Source organism: Tachypleus tridentatus, chromosome 7, assembly GCF_004210375.1.
Source record: "Tachypleus tridentatus isolate NWPU-2018 chromosome 7, ASM421037v1, whole genome shotgun sequence".
NCBI lineage: Eukaryota > Metazoa > Arthropoda > Merostomata > Xiphosura > Limulidae > Tachypleus > Tachypleus tridentatus.
The window spans coordinates 53181694-53206189 of NC_134831.1; the positions used below are offsets into that span (position 1 = coordinate 53181694).

The following is a 24496-nucleotide window of genomic DNA, read 5'->3' on the forward strand; positions in this document are numbered from 1 at the left end:
AACGTGTAAGATTCGCCTCATATTCAGACAGAGCCAATTCACCCGTTTTTATTTTATCCATCACATTTTGGTGTTCTTGTAATATAAATTTTAAGTTTCTGCTTGTCTGCCCAATATACCTAGATCACAAGTACATGAAATTATATATATCTATATATACCACATTTATCCCTTAATTCAGTTTTATCTTTCAAACCATTAATTATATGACTTAATTGAGGGTAAATATTAGTTGGCCTTTCACCTTTTGCCTAAGCACATTACTTTTTTTTTTTTTTTAACCAAAGTGAAACATAAGACAGACATATTCTTTCTCTACCGATCATTTTTGAATGTGCGACTTACTGCATCCAGACATTTTGTTACAATATTTACATCCTACTTATGGTTTTAGGTTGATGCCCTCTATCAATCGCTACCTGTTTTAAATAAGTCAATTCTAACATCAAATCTTCGTTATATAAAGAAACAATAATAGGCCAATAAACAAAAGACTAAAAATGACATATTTTGTGATCACTGATGATATGATTAACCTGTAGCACCATGCCAACTGTAAATGGTTTCTTATACGCAGAAAGTCCTATGTATAGAAACAACAAAAATGATTACAGCCTCATATTCTACTTCTGAAATGAATTGTACAACAATGCTTTTAGAACTCAGATACATTCGGAAATCAATATGTTTCCATGTGGCCACACCAGAAATGTGTCACACACATCTTGAATTTTATCACCAATGTTTTTAGCGCACAAGTTTCAACCTCAAACATGGAAATATTCACAAACAAAAGTGATAACGATGACCTCATAGACAAACCTGTATTTTTTGTAAATGTTTCCTACCTTAAAATACGTATTAGTTATCTACAACCTTTTTAAATTTATAATGTACTTCTAATCATGAAAAAAGTTACCAGCCAGCAAACTATTGTTAAAACAACATAATATTTCTTCTATAGGTACATTTGTAAATAATAACACATCAAAAGAAACTAGTCTATTACTTTATAGTGCGCACATGTTCTAAACCTTTTTTTACAAATTCCGATGAATGTTTAACTGTGTATTATCCGAAATTGTTATAAACGATTTTTTTTTTTTTAAGAATAAACTGGCCAGGTAGTTAGGGTGCTCGATTCGTAATCTGAGGGTCGCGGGTTCAAATCCCTGTCACACCAAACATGCTCGCCTTTCAAACGGCCACACGCCGTGGTCAATCCAACTATTCATTGGTAAAAGAGGAGGCCAAGAGTTGGCAATGGGTGGTGATGACTAGCTGCCTTTCCTCTAGTCTTATCCTGCTAAATTAGGGATGACTGGCGCAGATAGCCCTCGTCAAACGTGTTGACGACCCTCTATTATTAATTGCATTAGGTATGTGAGTCGGATTTAGTGGAACATGTGGCGAATTCTACACATGTTGGTTGGAATAGTGTAAAAATACTTAAACAGGTAAAGGGAAAAGATGAAATAAATATAAGAGAATATTTAGAAATTGATCAAAACATAAATGAATATAAATAGAGATTTAGGCCGAGGATCCATGGAAGAAAATTTTTGAAAATCGTTGTTGTGAATGGCATCACTCTAAAACCATACTTATTATGCACGTGCATAGGTTTATAAGAAATCTCATGGTTTATTGTCCTGAAGACGGTGGAATTATTTTCACTAATACATGTAGAGTTTTAAACTTTACAAATAAATTATTATCAAAGAAAAACTTTGATGTCTCGTTTTGATTAATTTTATTTAAAATAATTTACCATTTTTTCTTGGAAATATCAGCTTGTAACGAATCTGAAGCACCTCTTACTATTCAGTAATGTAGTTGAAGATCTATTAAAATGTGTGAAATTAACAAATTGAATGTTCAGTTCGCTAACCAATCTAATTTCTCATATTTTGGGCTAAATAATTGTTGAAATGCTTTTAAAATAATAAAAACTAATGAAGTTAAATTAGTAAACTAATTAATTATTATTTTTGTAACAACATATAAAAATAAGGCATAAAATAAAATACACGAAATATAGGTTAATGTATAGTTACACATTTTCTCAAATCATAATTAGAAAAGGTTGTACAGCATTGATGATTTGTTCTGTTGAAAGGATTTTATGAAGCGTGTAAAAAAAACAAAAAAACATTGATATGGGGTGACATGGATTAGGTACTTATTTTGATTCTGATATGAATTAATGTTCAAATTTATTGAATACTTTTTATAGTATATATATGCTTTAGAAAAAGTGAGAGAGAGATAATTACGTAAACGCACGATTTTTCAAAGAACATTCCCAAACAATGATAACAAAAACATCTAGGCTTAGTAACTTTTCATTGCTATAGAGAGAGCTCTGCAAAAAGTAACGTTAGTTTTTATGCGTCAGATGGCACTACAAACAAATTCAAAATTGTGATTTTTTTCTCTCGCTACTTTATTTTTTAACCTGAGATTGACGTGACTTAATTGTATAACCACGATTTTAAGTATTTAACTAGGCGCCTCACAACATGATAAGTTCTTACAAGTTACAAAATTAACGTTTATCAGATGTAGAAGTCTTACTTTGGAACCTAGCTGATTGTACGTTAAACAATATTTTAGTACAGTAATGAAGTGCCAGAAACTAATGTCGATAAATCAGATTGTATCCGTCAGGAGTATTCCTGATGAGTTATGTTTAGAAGGCGTTTTTTCTATTGGTAGAAATAATTCTATTTATATATTAATAAATATAAACGCGGCAGTTTTTTGTTCGTTTGTTTCACAGAATAACTGTCTTGCTTATGTTTTATATTTTTGGACCATTTAACCAAGTATTTATTAAATCACACGAAAAGCAAATTCCTAATAATCATTTTTCACGCATAAGCATAATACTTCCGGATGTTCTTGTGAACGTTCGTTCTCACGTCCATAAAGCTAAAGCTGTTTCGGTGATATTCGTGTGCTCACTTTCATCTTTTGCTACAGGACTAGAATAACCTGAAACATCTATTAATAAAACGCGTAACATTTCCAAGTGTCACTTACCTACACGGTTAGTACGTGTACTATCACCTCACTGCAATAGCAAAGTATGTTCGAGCGATGGCTGAGTTGTCAACATGTCGGATTATAATACTTCTGGGTCCATGTTTACCTCCTGTTACTGAAACAAAGAACCAAGTTTTTAATATGATTACTTTAACAAATATAACATATTCAAGGGTAATTGCGATACAATGTTAACACATTATTTTTCTTATATTAATTATTACTGTTCTTTAACATTCAAATCGTGTGGAGCGAGCTTGAAAAAAGTGAGTTATCAACATTAGTTGATTATTTTCAAAAAGTTAATAGAGGTCTATGTGTAGCTTGGTTGCTAACATACTATGCTGAAGATCCAAAGTCCAGGGTTTAAAATGTTATGGTGCAGAAAGGCGGTCTGCATTTCGAACTATAAACTCATTAAATAAACCGTCAATCCTATTATCTTTTTAACAAACTAGACTAAACCTCTGTGACTGAGGGTGCTTAACGTAGATTGACTTTCATCTGCTTAGTTGTTCAAAATTGAGGTCGAGGGTTTGCGATCTATTTTTTTGTCCTAGTGTCGTACTGGTTTAAAATCCTAATTTTGTAAATGAGTAAAGAGTTATATCAATTAATGTCCTTTTTGTCGCTTCAAAAATCGCACTCTAACCTATCATATCCATAAATGTTATTTTTCGATGTTTGTTGCGTGTTATCTATATTTACATAAAATGTATTTTCTGAAAATGTGCAGAGGCTCAGAAAATCTAATTTTATTACATTAGAATTCCACTGTCGTTCAGAAATAAATATGACGGTTTATAATACTAAAAAGTGTATTTAGAAACTCACGATAGGTAGAGTGAAGATAGCTTATTTTCTAGCTTTACACTTGACAAAACTTTGAAAACATATGTTGATAATAGCTGTCTTCAGAGGAAAAAAAATCGGGGAAAATATTATGTCTAAGTATTCGAAAAAAAAATCCCCATTTGTATGATGTTACGTGAAGTTTGAGAAAATTTCAAATTTATTTCTGTTGTCTGAAATTTGAGGTATTCGACCTGTAACTATGGTCAGGTATAGTTAGTGGTTTGCATGCAGGACTATCGTTCCGAGGTTCGAATCCTGTTTTCAAAAAATAAAACGCAGTTTAGAGCCGTTGGTGCATCATAAGAGTTACAGTTAGAGCTTACTATACTGGTAGAATACCTCGAAAATTGGCAGTGAGTGCTATTGACTAGTTGCCTTCCTCTAGCCAATCAGTTCAAAATTACGGACAACTATATCAGATGGTACTTGTTCTTTTCACAAGAATCTTTAAAATAAAGAAAATTGGTTCTTTAACTTAAATAACCAAACATATTTATACTCATTTATAAGAAAAGGTGATTGTTTTATTCTCTCACATGTGATTTATCTTTTCTTACTATGTAATATATATATATATAAACATATGAGTTAAATGAATCAAGAATTTTACCAAGAAAAATATATATTTGAACACTTGAACCTATCTCTTTTTGAAATCTTGCCAAAGTGTAATGTATTTGTTGCCACTGGATGCGTCTTTTCTTCGGTATACAAAGAAAATGCCCAAAAACATCTTTCTGTTCGAGTTTTAGTTTCGCACACAAATTGTCACAATTTATTTTCACCAAGAAATTAACAGTCGTGATATAAGTTATGTTCTAAGAGTGACGCTTGGGTTAATATGATGTTGTTTTACAACACGTCTAGTAAGAGTTTGACTTTGCTTCTGTTACGGGTATTTGAGCCGGACTGTTAGCCTGTGTTAAACTAGCTAAAATCTGAGATATCAATGTATTTATATTTTCGCACGGTTGTCCTACAACGTAACGAGACAATTCTCGCCTTTAAGATAAAAGTCACTAATCATTGTATTGAATAAAATTAGAATGATTGTGATCATTTATATTTTTATAAGACAGTAGAATTAGGACTAATGTTGTTAAGACACTGCTGGTCTGATTAATTTTTTTCTGATTTTGAGTGAAATTCGTCATCAGCGCCTCCAGTGGCACAGCAGTATGTCTGCGGACTCGCACCGCTAACAACCGGATTTCGATACCCATAGCGAGCAGAACACAGATAGTCCAATGTGTAGCTTTGTGCTTAATTCTAAACAAACAAACAAACAAACAGTCGTCATCAGCAGAAAATATGATAGATACAGTGTGGTTGAAACATTAATAAACATTCTTCTTATGGGAAAACCTAAGAGACTAATTAAAAATGTAGTGTTAAAAATAATAAAAAAGGCCTAATACTATTGTCCTATGACAATACATCATATTTGATGTAAAAACAAATTTATCTAGCGATGTTTTGAATAATTGTTGTTTGTCAAGCTTGATATGAAAATAGTATAATTTCATGTTTATATTTTCTCACACACAAAGCTACACCATGAACAACATGTGCTGTGTTTACCACAGGTATCACACCTTGATTTTAAACTTTACAATCATTCAAACTCATCGCTGAGTCACTGGAAGACTACTGGGGAAGAGCAGTTGCGCAAAATGTTGCAAAATAAAAATAGCTGTTTGTATTTCAACATTGTGTTTTTACAGTGATATTGTTTTGTTGCATTAATCCCTCAACGTTACGCAGATTCTGATTTTTCTTATTACAAATATAATTAATTAAAATGATTGTATTTGATTTTTACACCTAAACACATAAGAGATAGCGCAACAATACACTAGTTACATAAGTACAACTCGACAAAGATATTGAAAATAAAACGTAAACGGAGTTTATAAATTAGTATATATAATACGAGTGTATACTTAAACATTTACACGTAAATAATATGTTTATACAGAAGTGATAAAATCAAAACTATTAACAATGATAAAGTATTATACTGTTGTGAGAATATATATGTATATACACAAAAGACACGTATATTTACACAAAAAGAAGAGACAGATAGATACTTCTGTACAAGAATAAATCAAACTGCTAAGATTATTATTCATCTGACGTATAGAAATAATGAGTAGGAAAAAGATAAAACGTTCAATGCTTACATTTAGTTTGATGGTTCCAAGTTCAAACATTATTTATTTGCAATAAAATTATCGTTTCATAATCAGTATTTTATTTATGAATATATGTGTATGTGTGTATACTTGGATAATATAAAGTTATTTAAATACACTTGTTTTGCGTGTAAACGGCCTCCTGAAGCTGACGAAACATAATTACGAGTAATTGTACTTATAAGATATTACTATCGCTTCTAGAGTGTGTTTTAATACTACATGATTTATTTAATCCTTAAGGGTTTTCGTATAGAAAAGGAAAAAAAAACCAAGGAAGTGAATGAATAAAAAATGTGTTGTTAAAAATGTACCATGTCTAATGGTATTACTTATAAGAAGTATAATTAATATAAATCAATGCAAAAACAGTTGTTATGATGTGTAAGCCTTTTCTAAGCTAGCGAACTATAATTATAATTAATTATACTTGCCATAAGACACTGATGTTAGACTTAGTTTATTTATTTTTAATACTAAATTATTTATTCAGTCCGATGTAAAATAGTATTTTAATCACACTATGTCCACTAGTATAGTTAATAGTAATTTATGTAATTAATTTAATTGTCGTTAAGTACTGGTATTAGGCCTATTATATATATATATTTATTTAACTCTGCATTGTATATCTAGTACCTTGGAGAATTAGACGAGTACACTCATAAAAGTATTTCATCCATTCTATATAATCTAGTCTAGATTCGCTGTTCCGTCAGTGGCACAGAGGTATGTCTGCAGACTCATATTGCTAGAAACCCACTATGTAACTTTGTGCTTAATTCTAAAAAAAACTATATTAGTTGTATTACCGGTGACGACGCGTTTCATTCGATACAGAACTCATCCGTTTATCAATGGGTTATATAAGTATGGTTGTTGTGTGCTGTTCCTCCACTAGGACAACAGTAAATTTATGTATTTACAACGCTAAAATTACGGGTTCAATTATTCCTCGGTGGACACAGCAGACAGCCCAATGTGGCTTTGCTATAAGAAAACACAAACGTTTGTTGTGTTCTTTAGATGACCTGACGAGCTTGTATCAAGCGAAACGTGTAGTCGGCAATCGATATTTCAGACATAGTGTGTTTGGAATACTATTATACACTCCTTTCCTTAAAACATCCTGAAAATATAATGATTGAAATGTAAGGCTTGTACTTATGCTTAATAACAAATACACTTAATCATAATCATACTTCGCCAATTTAGAAACACTGTTCATATGATAAGTAGTTTATATACTGTTTTTTTCAATTTCATTGTTAATGTTCATATGCATAACTTGTCACTTAGGACCTTCAAAACGCGCATTCGTATAAAATGCGTACACAATCATTCTAAATTTATTTTGTGTACAGATTACCAACCTTTATCTGTGGAATGGCACCCGATCGAAACGTTATACGTCAACTGGGAGAGAACAAGTATTTTGTATTTTACAATTTCTTTGGAAAATGTTTCAACATCTTTTCCAGTTAGAACCTTAATTTCACCACGTGTATCTTTCTTTCTCTTTTATGTTGCAACTGTTAAATCACCTGTAAATCTGTACATCAGCAATTTACCCATGTAAACGTATTGATGGCTAATGAAGTAAAGATATTCAACAGTTTTCAGCATTAGTATTTTTATTTCATTTTACTTACGTTGCTTAAAATTGCTACATTCAACTGTTCCCTGATATGTTTAGGTTGCAATATTCTTCAGCCAAAATTTTGAAATTATCCAAGCTGGTGGATAAAATAAGTTTTGACGTATATTATTTGATCTCGTACTGTGGACTGAAAGCATAAAATTAAAGAATTTATGGAAATTGACATCACAGTCTTACTTTAACTTTACTATAAGTTTTCATTTCGTGAGCGTTAAACTTCAACGAATGTGAGGATAACATCATACGACACATAGTGGAATAATTCAATTTTTGTATTTAAAATTAACCTCATACATTTATGTTGTCGCTTAAACATTATAATCAAGTTATTCATCGAACCACTAAATGAATTTTACTTGCCGAGAATTATCGAAGAAGCTAATAGTTTAAAGTAAAAGTGAAACCACGAGGTAAATATTAAATTTGTTATACAATTTCATTAGACTATGTCAACATCGCATTCTAGATTATTTGTTTTTTACGGTACAACTGTATGGAACAATTAATATTGAAGGTACACTAGGATACGGCACAGAGATCTTTAATGGTGTTCATTGTGAACTTCTTCGTGGTAAGTGACAGTGATCACTGTATTTCTCATGTTAGGGAGAATCCATTCTTCTAAGTGATCACTTTCGATAGTTCTGTCGAAGGGGAAGCCCATAGCCCGCCTATCAGGATAAAGCTGATCTTTAGCACCACAGTAACTGACAGCATCTACACAGATACCGGTCTTTCCGTGATCTCCAACCTGCACAGGAATAAATCCAATATGACACTAGATATCGAAGCATATTTGAATAGAATTGTACATGAAACTACTGGAAATGAAATTACAATTTTGTGCATGAAGTAAAAATTTGTTCAAGTTCTTATATCGCACGAGGCTAATGCGTTAAATCATCGTTATATAACCAATTAATAAAATAAGATTTAAGATGAAGATATTAATATTCACAAGTCTTTGATTTTTATTTCGAGTACTATAAAAACGTACAACTTAGACAAATATTATTGTTTGCAAAACACTGCAAAGAAACACAAATTATTTACATACTTGTAAAAAGCGTAATAAGCACCAAAAACATTTTAATGCAATTATTACAATATTTACCGAAAACGGCCGATTATTAGTTTCCATTTAAGTACAATAATTAGTTGTGTTTTTTAATAGCATTTCAATTTATTTCAGGGAACATCACTTAAGTAAACCTCATAATATTAGTTTTCTCGAACGATCAATTACACTAAGATACATCTAACTCTCAGCCGCAGCGCGATCTAATTTAAAAACAATTAAACACTTGTTTAATTCACTCCTGAAGGAAGAAGGTACACTTTTTGAAAGTGCTCTGAGTACAAGATTTCTTATTTTACGATTCGTTTAATTTTTGTTCCTGCGTTATTTCTTAGAATCACGTGCTTATAGTTAAAACTAACGTATGCTTTGCTTTTTAATGTTCAACACTATAAAATCACAGTCACATTTGTGTTGTGTGCATAAAGTTCTATTTTATCTTTTTGGACACATTAAAACAAAGTATGGTTATTTTTATAATTTGGTCAACTGGTTAAGCAGTCTCATAAGTTTGTATAACGTTCAATGTAGTTACTAAGTTATAGAAACGTATTGTTAACAGAAGGACTTACCTGATCATGTAGCCAGTCCGTCAGCATAACAAACAAGTGGAAAGGCATGCCCTTTTCATTACCTCGAGGGACAAGGAGATGATCAGGCCATCCACAGCTGCAATATTCATTGGCATGCTCATTTATACCTTCACCATGCGCCAGTTCCTCGAAGGTACGCTCAGAAGACAAAGTCACACTGGAATCCTTGGAGTGACGGATAATGGTGTTGTGGCCAGGGTGCACTGTAAGAGGAGATAAACAACAGATCAGTTACTTCCAATTTCAATATTTGAAAATCAGTAAAATGTTTCAAACATATAAGTTATTTTTCAAGTCTTAAAGCTACCACTGATAAACCAATCTGAAATAAGAGTTAAAAATAATAACTTATTGATCTATGTATAATGTCGAGTAGCGTTCCTATGCTCAAATAAACGTGTTTCTTACGATCATGATGGAACTTGTCCATTTCAATCATCAGACGACGCAAATCCTTGGTTTGTAGTTCATTGCCTAGTTCATCGTATTTGGGAGCCATGAAGATTCGAACTGTACTTGGTTTGGTCCTGTTGCTGTGATTTTCAACTTCAATATTGTAGTCGAAAGATTCGTGACTCAGATGATTGTAGCGAACCTACATGATTACGAAAATAATATTTTTAGAAATCTCAGACAAGAACTGCAACTAAAAACATTAAATATTTTCTTTCGAATTGACATTGAAGTTCGGGTATCATATACACTATGATGTCATGTAACAATAGACAAAGTGGTCATTGTTTTACTTGCATATTTGTAATTTAATGACGACAAGTTCCTCACTAATTCTAAAGATTTTAAATTTGATACTAGGGTGAAACTAGAGATAATTAATGAAATTACGTTTCATTTAAGTAATGTCTTCATGGTTGAAACAGCGCTCTGAGAAAATAAAGACTTCATTTCATTTTATAATGTTTTGAAGTACTTTTAGCGACGTCTATTTAATAAATTTTGAATCGATCTTGTGTTAAACATCTTAGTGTAAATTTATAATTTAGACTCAATAATAGCTTGAGATCATTGCAATCTTATTACCTAAAATTACTGCTGTATTATATAAGTAAGTTTGTATTTAATCGACGTTTTTAAAAACCGAAAACATAATTAACGGGACAAAATCAGTCTTAGGAAAAGTTATATCTATTATGGAATCAAACTTAATCATGGAAGGACTTTCTTTATATTTGTGTTTTAAAATAAATATTAAGAAATAGACCCAAGAACTTATGTTAAATTGCTAAAGTTATACCTTGACGTTTCCAGTTCGGCCAAATTCGTAAGCGTGAGAAAGGTTGAGCAAAGCATTCTCTTTAAATGTGTTGATGTTATTTGCGTGTTCGGCACTTACGATAACATTCGTAATTTCAACACCAGGGAATTCAAGCTATATTGGAATAAAAACAAACAAACAACGTTTAATTTAAAATCTGGGCTATATAGTACAATAGACTAAAAGCATGTTTTTTGTTTCAAAGTATAAAGCAGTTACAATATTAAACATGTTTTTAAGTTTTGGACATATTTTACATTATAAAGAATGCTATATATGTATTATATTGGCCTACATGAGAAATTTTAATATTATAGAACTGAAATCTCAAAGATTTATATTAGTATTAAAGCAAATCAAATATGCCAGTGTGTTTAAGCACACTGTTTAAGCCTAACTGTTTGAGCAGTGATAGAAGTATGTATTTAGTCCGATAGGGTTTGATTCAAATACTGTTGGTGCTGTTTTCATGAAATCATATTTTCTCTGTGTATTATTTGTTTGTTTGAAGTTAAGCACAAAGCTACGCGATGGGTTATTCGTGCTCTGCCCACCACGGGTATCGAAATAACTATGTTTACTTACAAAAGAAAACAAAAAACACCATAACCATCATAGGAACCAAACTGTTGAAATCTATATTCCGAAGGTTTAATTTAAAGCTAAAACCCCGGCTTTTTGCTTATTTTTTGTTATGGAATGGAAATATTGGGATCATGTAGTCATATCTATATATATAGCAGAATGAAACTTAAATCAGCAAAAACTGAATAGTGCTTATGTCATCTTAATGCAAATACAATAAGTTTATCCATGATAAAGGAGGTCCATCTCCCAAAGAGATGAAATACCAAGGTGTTTTGATAAATAAAAACTTTGAGAAAGACATATTTCCTAAAAACATCAAAATATGTAATAAATGAGAACCATAATAATCTGTTTTACGTTATGTTGTTATATATTAATGTGTGTGGAGTTCTTTTAGGTTTAAAGCATACAAATGTTCTTGAAGTTAATGCCTACCTGTTACATTGTAAGAATCTTTATGTTATGATAGAACTGTTGTAACAAGGTGGACGTCACGTTTTACTTTGATTCCATTAAATATTGCAGTAACAACTGTCTAAAAATAGAGAAATTTGAAGTCTTAATGCTAACTTTGATATTCAGCAGTTAGTCACATGCAAAAAGATGACCTCATTCCAAGACTTCTTCATATTCGTAACTGCTGACTTCTTATCAAAGAGACATAAGTGAATGAATGACTTCCTTCTCGCCTAACGACAGGATATGCATTTACCTCATCCTTTTTGTAGTGCGGTAGGGTCTCCTTGTAGTCCTGGAACAAGTTATCAATAAATCTGTGCCAACGGTAAAAGATGGGGTCTCTTAGGGAGGTTGCAGTGTCACTCATTACTCCTGGGTTCAACTGGAAAGTGAAAGATATATAATATACAACTTGGAAATGCTTTCACGATAAAAAAGCTATGAAAACAATGCAACACATTATAGAATGTAAAATGGGTTAGCTTGCTTTAAAGATTTTCGTAAGGTAATACAAAGAACTAACTGCATATGATCTTTTCCATTTTGAGCTAATAAATTATATGAAAAGCGTTTGGTCTACAACATTCATTGCAAACTCTTGGGCTACTCTTGTCTGACCGCATAGTGGACTTTAATAATCACTTTGTAACATGTCAATGGTCTCAAGATGAAGTACGCGTGTTAGCAGCAACAGGTCTTGGTACGTTAAACACAAGTAAGCCTACTTTGGGACCAGACTTGGTCTAATGGTTAACGGACCAGGAAGTCTACTGTTTTTGGGTCTGACCCAAAATGAAAATTATTTTAATATTTTAACATTTTTGGTGTGTCCAATAAAGCTGTGCTGTGTATACCGAAGCAAAAGTATGGAAAATATATCACATAAATAATGTTTTCTCCATTTGAAAAAAATTGCGCTCTTTTTCATTGTTTCATAAATAAATACAGAAGGTAGATTTTAGTTTCAGCGAAAACCTATAGAACGAGCTATTTGCGCTCTGTCTATTAGAGTGTATCAAACCTAGGAGTTTATTATTACTTACCTCTGACCCACTGGGATACTTTAGAGAAAGAAGTATTAGTAAGTGTTGTGAAATACATATTTTATTAGATTTGTCGTAAATGAGTAGTATATACAATTTTTTTGTTTGGGAATTTCGCACAAAGCTACTCGAGGGCTATCTGTGTTAGCCGTCCCTAATTTAGCAGTGTAAGACTAGAGATAAGGCAGCTAGTCATCACCACCCACCGCCAACTCTTGGGCTACTCTTTACCAACGAATAGTGGGATTGACCGTCACATTATACACCCCCACGGCTGGGAGGGCGAGCATGTTTAGCGCGACGCGGGCGCGAACCCGCGACCCTCGGATTACGAGTCGCACGCCTTACGCGCTAGGCCATGCCGGGCTAGTATATACAAAGTAGGGAACTTACAAACGAAAGGCATTAAAATAGTTGCCATAACAAGTTAATATTTAACATTTAAAATAGAAAAAAAATCTCATGTTTTTGTGGTTTACTTCAGTGCCTTCACTAGGAGCCAGACTCTTCACATGCACATACTAAAGAAAAGTAACATATTATCTTAAACTTACGTGGAAGCGACCATCGGGGTCAAGAACTCTAGCGGTAATCACGTGACCCCAGTTGTGAATGCTGCCATAGAAGTGTTGGTTGATTGACTCGTGACTAGCTTCGATAATAGCGCCTAAGATGTCAATACCATGAGTTTCATCAAGCAAATACTCATGGTTGTTCTCGTCTTGCACATGACCAATGTGGATAGCGTCAGATATCCTACTTCTCCATCGCTCCATATCCTGGACAGAAACTTCCTTCAGGTCTTGCAATTTTAGGCCTTTAGGTCGTGAAGGGTAGGACAAACCGTTGATCAAAGAGGTTAGGTGGGATGAGTAGCCCTCCAAGGGACTGTGGAAGTTGTGGAAGGGTTCCATTCTGGGCATATCATTGGACAGTCTCTCACAATCATATCTGTAAAGAAAATTAGAACAACGGTTTAGTGTTTAAATTGAACATTTTAGTAAATGAACAACTGATTTATAATATAGCTCGACTGTATGACGTCACGGTGGGAGTGAGAATACTTTTTAGCAATTTCTTTCCTTACTAGCCTAACGAAGGATTTCACTTATGAAAATAATTCATTTATTCTATTTACAATGAAATTAAGCTTGTAGTAATTTTAGTAATGAAGTTGGTAGCGAATTTTAACTTAAAATCGGGCGCGTTTTTGTAGAATATGAGCTACTGATGATATTTCACAAAAAAATTCTCACAAAACTACAAAAGCTATCTGCACATAGTCACTCCTATTTTGAGTTGATAGACTAGGGAGGAGGCAGTAGCTAGTCAATAGCTTCTAACGTCAAGTCTTGTTTTTATCTAACCAAACGATGGGATTTGATCATTATAGCGTACCTATAACCTAAAAATACGAATGCGTTTCTTCAGCAACAGACTGCAAACCATGAATCCTAAAAATCCACAGCCCGAACACACTAGTCATTTTGTCACATTTGACTCAGTATTGACGTGTTTAAGAAATGTGTATGTTTTGTTACAGACAAGTCACATCGGGCTATCTGCTGGATTTACTGAGGGGATTTGAACCCCTGGTTTTAGCGTTGTAAATCCGTAAACTTACCTCTGTACCAGCGGGAGACGTGCCTAAGAAGACGTAAACCAAATGAGGTAAACATTTTTTTAGATAAAAAAAATGCCCCCCGGAATTACAATGCTAAAATCAGGGATTCGATTCCCTTCGGTGAGCTCAACATATAGTCCAGTGTGGCTTTGCTATAAGAAAAACAAAAAAAAACAAGATCAAAAACTTTTTAAATCGATATGATAGAACGAATTCAGAAACATATTTTAGTCATGGTGGAAGTTCGAAACTTGGCGTTTTGAATTAAGAAGTCTTTATTTTATTCTGGATATATAAGTTTTGAAAAATCTTTGGTAAAAATAAAAATTTACAAGACTTCGGAAACATTAGGGCTTTACTTATTTTAGGATGGCGCTACTTTATTAAAAGTTTGTACTGGTTTAGCACTAAGGTGTACTGGGGGCTCTTGCTTAAGCACCGCCAACACGCCCTTTTATCTTACATAAAAATATTGCCTGCCCACAGTTATCAAAATTTTTAAGTGTTAAAATGGTTATAATACCAACTTAAAATAGGATATGTTTATTTTTTTATTTGCTATCATTCCCAGATTTGAGAGTAGGCTGATGGAGATTCTAATGAATAAAATTGAATCGGGTATACGCGCACTCCACCTTTGATATTACTGGCGCACAAAATATAGCTAGTAGAAAGGAAAGAAACAAGGATAATATTTTTTTAATTTTATAAAGATGAGTCGGGAACGATATATATGTATATATAATCTAGTTAGCTATAGTAATATAGAAAGTTCAATATTACAAGAAAAGTCTAAACCACTAAAATTGAGTCGTTTAAGTTTTAAAAAAAATATCTTCTTTCGTAAATTACTGTAATTATATTAATCAGAGCCCAAGTTGGGATACGTCTTAAATTTTAAGTAACACAGTTTTGTGATTTTGACTTTCTTGTTTTAATTCCTTCTGTAGCATCAAAACATGTTATTACAGCTAGTTTATGTGTATGTATCGATCCCTACTTGTCTTTATAAAATGTATTTGTTTATTATACTTCAAAATATATAAAATCGATTCTTACCTAGCACACATCTGTTGGTGCATGTAATAGAATAATTCTCCTTTCCTGTCCTTAACCTTACCAGTTACCTCTGGACGCCAGGTGGCAGGATACACCAGATGCCAATGCCAATGATGAGCATTAATTCCGATATCTTCTCGATAGTAGGCTATGTTATACTCTGGGTCGCGAATATTGCCGGTTGATTGCATGTCAACAATGATCTCTTTCTGCATGAATAATAATATATATTTTTAATATTTTTATTTGATAGAAATTGCCAATAAATTATTCTATGTATAGCTTGCTATAATATTGGTCTAGGTGTAACATTCATTGCTGTATATTTTATTTTTTAATAAAGATAAAATAAAACTTCATATACTGCTCACGATACAAGAATTAAATTGTTAAGTTTCGACAGGGCTGGAGTTAGAAACAAACGTAAACAGGAACTGAAATTTTATTTTCCATTTTATAGTGAACTCTTTCAATATGAAATTCATACCTCCTTGTCGGGTTCCGTGAAGGCTTCCTTCAAGGCATTGTTAAAAGTCTGCACAGGTACAAACTTGTCAGGGAAAATCTCCTGAATGGGTGGAAGAGTAACTCCCTTGCAATCTGAACGATGAAGCAAAGCAACAGACAAGGCATATACATAAAGACCTTCGTTGACAAAATCGCGTACTTGATGGCACAAATCCAGAAACTCCTCGAACGTCTCAGCCTCTGTTGCATTTGAAAATACAAAAATAAATGGTTAGTAAAGATTATTTATGATTATTTCTCATTCAAAATTATGTATAATATTGTTTCATTGATAATGTGAAACGTAAAGGTAGAATCTTTCTTATCTTTTATTGGCTTATCCGAGTCGAGCAAACATTCTATATTTTGTTAACTCCGATTCGGATATATTTTAGTCATTGGTCACTATTTAAGGAAGCATATAAGGAAGAAAGTAAGGTCGATAAAAACACTGTTCTTTTGGGATATGATGGGAAATATCTTGACATGTTTCCTAACTATTTTACTTTTCTTAGCTTTACATGCGAGATCAAAGAGCGCTATTAAAACTTCCCAAGGTGTTTTTATCACACTTGTTTATTATTATTAAGCACAAAGCCCACAACTGGTATCGAAACCCGGTTTATAGTAGTATAAATCTCCAGACATACCACTGTGCTACGGGATGGCCATCGAACTTGTGCCCACACATTAGTGGTTAACTTATTCTCATACAATTTTATATACTTATAAAGTCTTTACTTGTAGAAACATCAATTTACAGTAAAAGCCCAAACGTATGCTCCGAGTTTTCACGTTTCAAACGTCTTAATATATTTAATCTTTATACTGTATAGCTTAAATTTCTAGTTTTTAGAAGTTTTACATACTCCGAAATAGCATACATTCTTTTAACTGTTACCTTATTTCAATACCTGTTATTAACCTCAAAAGAATCTTGCTTCTTCCAGTTAAATAAGTAATACGTGTTCTTAAAAGACAAAGCAAAAAGAAATTACAAACTTCTGAAAATAAGAAAACAAATATTTTTTTTTAAATTTCTTAAAACATTAACTCTGAAACCTGTGATATAATATTAACAGATGAAGGGAATCTCACCATGTGTTAAAATTAAAGTTTGATAACTTGTGCAGATTATTTTATTTCAATCAGAAAAACACTGAGATGGATGTAGATTTTGCAGAAAATATTCCACATCTAAAGGAGGGCAATCAAACATTTTTGGAATTTGAAACGCATTTTGCAAATTGCATAACAAGTTCCACATCATTAAAGTAGAGAACTACAATTGATAGTTATATTTCCTCTCGTTGATAAAGAATGATAATCTATACATATGTTTATTCGTCTTTCCTAGAAAACACTTTTTAGTTAGGTTTCAAAAATAATGTTTGCACGAAATTCCACATCAAGTTTCAGTAATTAATTGTTAATTCCACATCGTTATTCAAAAATATTCCTGAGGAAACCATTTCTCTCACGCGACATCTTTAAGCATGTAAAATTTTTACAATTTTTTTTCTCACTCATTTAATCTGCAAGTAGTCATGAAATTCTCATTCGATCTTAGCCGGTTTGAAACATATGATTTGAATTTAGTTTAATTTTCTCAGACCTTATTTTTTACAACATTTATTTAAAGTGTTATTGCCAGAATACTTTATATAATTATTGATTAATTCACAGTAGGATTGTTGTTGTTTGCAGTTAAGCACAAAGCTGCACAATGGACTGTCTGTATCGTGCCTACAAAGATTATCGAAAACTAGTTTTTAGTACTATAAGTCTTCAGGCTTATTGCTGTGTTGTTGTGGATTGGGGAGGTAATGGGAAGATTAATAGAAACAAAAACCTACCAATTAGCACCTCATAGAGCTTGGTGGCTTCTGCTAAGTGTTCTGCATGGAAAAGAGAGAAAAGCTGACCACGCCCAAGGATACCAAGTCCTTCAAATTTGTGGTCTCGATAGGCCTTCAGAGCAAATTTTTCCTTGGTGGGAATAGTGGCACACTCAAAAAGAGGAAGCACCCGGAGCTGTTTCTGTAGGACACTGAGCACCATGATGGCGGCGAAGGATGACTATTACTGATTAACTCTCGTTCCAGTCCTTTCTTCTGAGACCCAATAGAATGCACCGCAGCAGTCTCTCTCTGAAAAATACTTTTGAATGAACGGCTTTTATACCTTAATAACTGCGATAGGAGAGTTCAATTCTAGGAAATAACTCAGTTGAGCGATGGATCTAATTTACTCATGCAACAAAGTATTCTGATTAACCAGCCAAATATAGCCTCCCATGTTTTCTTGCGTCTGCTGAACGAACTATACAAAACACGTATTTTTAAAAACATTTCTTACAAAGTAAGAAAGGAAGTACAGGTATATCTAAATACGACTATAACATCTGTGACTTTGTCAGGATGTCAGTATTTTTAGCAGCCTATATTATCCGAGATACGCAATTCCAAGAAGCCACGACAATTCAGTCCACAGCAAATGGGCAGTTGTGGGTATACTGGGAAGCGCCCTGGCAACAGTCGGACCGAATCGCCTCTATAAATAAGAGATCAACAGAAATGATAAATAACAGGAAATTCCCTCCCATGGTAAACGTTGCCTCTGTTTATATCCATATACCGTTTTTCTGAAGAGATATTAGTGATATAAGCGATTACCAAAGAAATTAATAGTTATACCCATCCAGACATATTTCTCACAATAAAGTAATTAAATCGTAAATTTAAAAATATGAATAAACCTATTCAGTGATGACATTATATAGATAAACTTATTTAGTGATAACATTATGTAAGTAAACCTATTCAGTGATAACCATATATAGATACTTAGAAGAAAGTTTGTTCTCTTCATGAAAAAACTTTTTGTTATTTCACTTCATGGCTTCGTGAATTGTTCGAATACATTTGTTATCCAATCACCTGAAAGATAGAGGGAGGAGGAGTTTTAATTTTTATCATTCATATATGTATATATGAATTTTGAGTTATTGTAAAAACAATAATATCTCATTTAGTAAGTAAAATATTCAGTTTAAATGGCAATATTAAGAATTATTTTATTTCTTCTTGTTTTTTGCATCGGATTGTTTAATATTAACTTGGTTTATGTATTATTTAAGTCTTGAATAATAATTGTTTATTTCAAGCATTAAGCGTGTTAAGGCGTGCGACTCGTAATCTGAGGGTCACGGGTTCGAATCCCATTCGCGCCAAACATGCTCGCCCTTTCAGCCGTTAGGGCGTTATAATGTGACGGTCAATCCTACTATTCGTTGGTAAAAGAGTAGCCCAAGAGTTGGCGGTGGGTGGTGATGACTAGCTGCCTTCCCTCTAGTCTTACACTGCTAAATTAGGGACGGCTAGCACAGATAGCCCTCGAGCAGCTTTGTGCGAAATTCAAAAACAAAAAAAAACAACAACAAAAGATCAAGTATTTCTTATTAATTAAATTTCTGTAAAAACAAGTGTATTAATTTTTTATTAGTCAACTTTCTTTAAATTTCTACTTCATAAGAGTTTTTTCACTGGTCATAATACTCAAGAACAACAAGTATCAAATTCATTTATAAAACGATCTGAAGATTGATTAAAAAGGTTGTTTTTAATGTACGTTTCTACACATACACATATATATATATATAATAGATGATCAATAATTTTTGTTTCCTATGACAATTTTTCAGGCTTACAACACTAAAATGCGGGGTTTGATCCCTCACCACTGACAGAGTGCAATAGCTCATTGTGTTGCTTTGCAGGACGAAAGCAACAGCTATCACATTAAACTTAAAATAGACGTTGATATCAAAAGCAATACGTTTGTTTGCTTGCTGATATTAAGTACAAAGTCGCGTAATGGACTATCTGTGCTGTGCCTACCCGAGAAATCGAATCATGAATTTTAGTGTTATAATCTCTTGATCGTAATATAAACTTTAAGAGTCGTATTACGGAGCTTTATCGTATAAGATAGTTCATGACAGTGTTTTCAATCAAAGGATTGTATAATTATGTCTGAGGCTGAATTCTCTGAAACGTGAGGATAAGATCTTCCTGTTTATAAAGTGGCTTCCTCTAGCAGTTTTTCCATTAGCTTTTTTTTAGCAAGTAAAGCAAACAGTGTTAATTGTGAAACCACGTGTATATGTATACATATCAGTAGAAACTTAAAAAAAATATGTAACAAATGTTTTGTCATTATTTTATAAAATTGTGCTCCAAGAAAAAGGTACAGAGACTTTGTTAATAAGTTTGTGAAGCTCTAAAATAAGTATTAGTTATACTTATAATAATATTTTCTTAATAATTATAATAATAATTATAATATTTTCTGAATATTATAATTGTGTAAATTCAAGATAATCTTTAATATGAACTACTCACATTAGACTTTGTATACACGCCCTTGTTTTGTAAATAGTTTAGACAAGCGTAGGACATAAAAAAGTTAAACAGTTAAAAAGACAATTTTAGGTACATAGGTATAATTATAGGTAAATATATATATATGTTTAATAAATTTGATTGCCGATAACATGTCAAATAAAACATTTACTTAACCACAAGTATGTACGTCAGCAAAGGGAAAATTTGTGACCACTAATAAAAGAGATATTAAGTACTTTAATATGGAATAATTCATTCTTAATATAACGAATTGAGTGAGTAAAGTGTTGTTTGTGGTTAAACAGAAAGGGTGCTCGGTGCTCTGCCCACCAAGGTATCGAAACCAGGTTTTTAGCCCGTAGACATTCTGCTGTCCTACTAGGACAATACAGTTACTTTAAAGGCTATTGTTCAGGTAGAATATAAGATTTAAATGTATAAAAGTAAATAAGTTTTCCAATCAAACACTTCTCGTTATCCTCATGTTAATTGTTACTTGAAGAATCATAACACTGATAGATTATATTTCGTTTTTTTTTATTTGATGAAATTTTAATTTTGGTTATTCTTATGCTAAATTATTTCTTCGAAAATGACATTGTGCTGGTTATTCAGGCAATGTATCAAAATAAAAGTGAAGCGGATTAAATATAAAACGAGTTGTTTGAAGAGAACTATAGAAAAACTAAGCATACAAAAATAAGTTATTCATAAATTAAGCCAGTGAGTGTAAAAAAATGCCAATTTCAAAATAAAAAGTTTGCGAACGCATATTAAGATTTTAAAAGTGGAAAATGAAGAAACGATAGTAGAATATTTATTAACTATATGTGGTTTATTAGGGTATTTAATTACCAAAAAAAGAGTCTTGATCTATTCCCCTAACGTCACGGATTGTAACTAAAGCAAAATGATTTCCATGTTTAAAGTTGTTTTGCAGTAAAATTCGTTGAAAACAAGTGAGTTTAATATGATTTTAAATATATATATATAAGCCAGGTCTTTTGGCCTTACTTGAATGAAGTTTTATTTCTAAAACTAGGCCATGTGCATTAAACGTAAAGTATAGATTCTGAAGGCATACAAAATAAATTGTTTCAACATCTTTAAAACCGTTTATTGGTTGAAGAGAAATTATTTTGCGGAATTTTGCTGGTTTAATGGTAACTTCAATTTTGAAAATGCATGACTCTTACAAGGCTTCATCTGTTTCTCACTTCGACTAACTATCATTGTGTTAGTGATAACGTTGTTAACTCTGTTGAAACGTTACTTGTAACTCTCGTTTCTCTTGAACCTGTTGTGTTATACGAATAGACAGCCATCTACTTGTCTTACAGGCTTACTATCTGAAAGCACTTAGGTTTAAAAACTGGATACTAAATATTGATTTAATTCCTGGAGTAAGAGGTAGCAACAACTGCTAAAATAAACTGTTTGGTTTAATGAATAAAGGTTTTCTTTTTGCCTTCTCTTTCATCATTCTCTCTCTTTTATTTTGTATTCTCTTCATCTCTTTTCCTCCTTTCTCTCAGTCTTCTTTGCTTCTCTTCTTTCACCATTCTGTCTGTTTCTTTAAGCCGAATCGTCTCTATTTTTTCTTGCCAGATTTTATTAATCTTTCTTGTCAGTATGATTCCAGTTTTTGAACTCTCGGAGTCTCTCTAATCTGGCCGTTTCTCTTGTTTTAATGTTAACCTTTTTCACATTAACATTATTTCTTTTTTGTCCCCTCGGTGGGCTCAGCAAATAGCCCGATGTTGCTTTGCTATAAGGAAACACACATACGTTTTTGCTCTTCATTTAATCTCTGAATAATATTTTATTTTATCTCTATGTGCGCGTTTTTTTCATAATCTTTCTGTCTCCCTTATCTTCAATAGTTTTCTTTCATCTTAACAAAATATCAGCTATCTAATTCAACCATCTCCAGTTTTTTCACATTATTGTATATTATCTTCTCTAACCCTTCCCATCTTATAATCATGAGCACAAATTTCTTCTCAGTAGCGTTTTTTCTTCTTTACTCAGGGCCTGGCATGGCCTAGCGCGTTAAGGCGTGCGCTTCGTAATACTCGGGTCGCGGGTTCGCATCCCCGTCGCGCTAAACATACTCGCCCTTTCAGCCGTGGGGGCGTTATAATGTGACGGTCAATCAATGTGAAAATTATTCTCTATAAATACTTCTCTATTCTACAAAGTCTTGGGAATGACAAGAAGAATCTTGTTGTTATCCAGGGACTTTCTGATTGAGGCTCAAGGTACTAAAAAAAAACTAGAAGCTTTTGAATCAGACGCTAGTCTGAATATCGTTGCCAAGGGAACGGAGTAAGGAGTCACGACAGCGGAAGATTTTATCTAAGTGTGTTAAAATGCCACGTATTAAGGAATTTGTTGTTATAAAGATATCGTTTGACATTCAAAATGGGAAACAACCAGACAATAAGAAACTAAAATTTAAAAAGTACATTCCTTTACTTTAGGGATTTTTAAAGTCACCAAAGATCCTAAAATATAAAGTACCTAAAATTACAATATTTTTTATAATAACTTGAGTTACTAAAATTATAATTTTACTGGTTTATTTAAGCTTCTATCTCTACGACTTTCACTTTTAGAAGGAGCTAAGCACGTTTATTGTTCATAAGGCAGAATAAAATAAGAGAAAAAAAATCTCACGTTTAATAAAGATCGTGAAGATATATTCAAGTTTACGCATATGGGTAACAATAATAAAACTAAAGGACCAAAACAATGTTATTTGTCCCATTTATAATATTCCACACTAAAGGTATTTATATTGAGAGATGTTCTAGACCTAAACGGCTTTACAAACAGCAAAGTTTTGTAGAAAAGTCTAATCTAATATATTTTGTCATTTTCGTGCCTACAGAATCTCATCCATAAGGATCAAAGTGAAGAAGGCAGAAGCTTTTTATGATTTAAGTATAAGAGAAAATAACTTAAATCATTTAGTCACTGCTAGTCCTAATGTCTGCTACAATAACTATCATCTGCAAATATTCATACAGTTAAACGTCGTACGTCAACTGAAATCATCTTTGCGTTTGAAACTTGACGTTCCTTCTGAAAGTAAAAACCGTTCGATATAAAAAAAATGTTTGAAATTATCCTATAAAACATCAATAAATAATAAACCATTATATTAAACTCATTTAAATTAATCACTAATTTTTAGTTGTGTTGTCTACAGCTCCATAAAAAAATCACAATTCTACGTACTGTTTCATGTGATTAGAATGTTCATGATCTGTAAACACTAATTCTTTTACATTTTTTTTACTCAAATTTATAATATAAAAAAATTGTTCATTTTTTGTTATTTTAGTAAGCTTCGATAACAGTGATGTGTACTTATTATTATTTTTATTTAGTCTTTCACTAGTCAACTGAAATCCTATTTGGGTTTATGATTTGTTGTCTAATTATTTTATCAATCGCAAGAAAAAGTTACTGCACTTTCTACATCTTTCATATTTAAGTCTAAAAAAAAAATAAAAGAGAGAACACGAGTTGATGTTTGCTTCACGGAACTAAATTATTCTTTACTGAAGTACAATTGTTCCATTATCTTAAACTTTAATATATGAAAGCGATATTGATGAAAAGAAATATAAGAATACTTAAATGTAATAACCTGAGAGTGAATTTTTCTACTTTATTTTTAGCATATTCTAATTGCTTAAATGCTTGTTTAGCGCATGTTGTATAGTTTCTTTTATGAAACATCAGTTAGAGGAACTTTGGTTGCATTACCATAATACAAATTTAAATTTTTGAATGAAATTATGAATTTTGGTTGGAACGGAGATTTTATTTTTCTATTATTTTGCCCCCAAGGTGGCACAGTGGTTATGTCCGCGGACTTCTATTGCTATAAATCGGGTTTCGAAACTCGTTTTGGGCAGAGCACATATAACTCTTCACGTAGCTTTGTGCTTAATAACAAACAACAACTATTATTTTGATGAAATATACGAAAATAGTTTTATATATTTCTAATGCTTCCACTAGAGGGCACTATGTACAATCATAATTTTCTTAGCCTAGTTTTGAGAACGCAATTATTAATACACATTAGGAG

The 24496-nt window shown here is 32.3% G+C and overlaps 1 protein-coding gene across 1 annotated transcript; it reads right to left on the minus strand.

Annotated features, from left to right (window-relative positions):
• Positions 1-7717: 7717 nt before the first annotated feature.
• On the minus strand, positions 7718-18300 carry LOC143255666 (hemocyanin B chain-like). Its single transcript, XM_076511701.1, has 9 exons — positions 17842-18300; positions 15966-16186; positions 15479-15687; positions 13350-13746; positions 12006-12134; positions 10685-10819; positions 9841-10027; positions 9412-9635; positions 7718-8512 (listed from the first exon to the last, which is right to left on the minus strand). Exons 1-9 carry the CDS (start codon positions 18044-18046, stop codon positions 8303-8305), a joined length of 1917 nt encoding a protein of 638 aa, XP_076367816.1. The 5' UTR covers positions 18047-18300; the 3' UTR covers positions 7718-8302.
• Positions 18301-24496: the final 6196 nt, after the last annotated feature.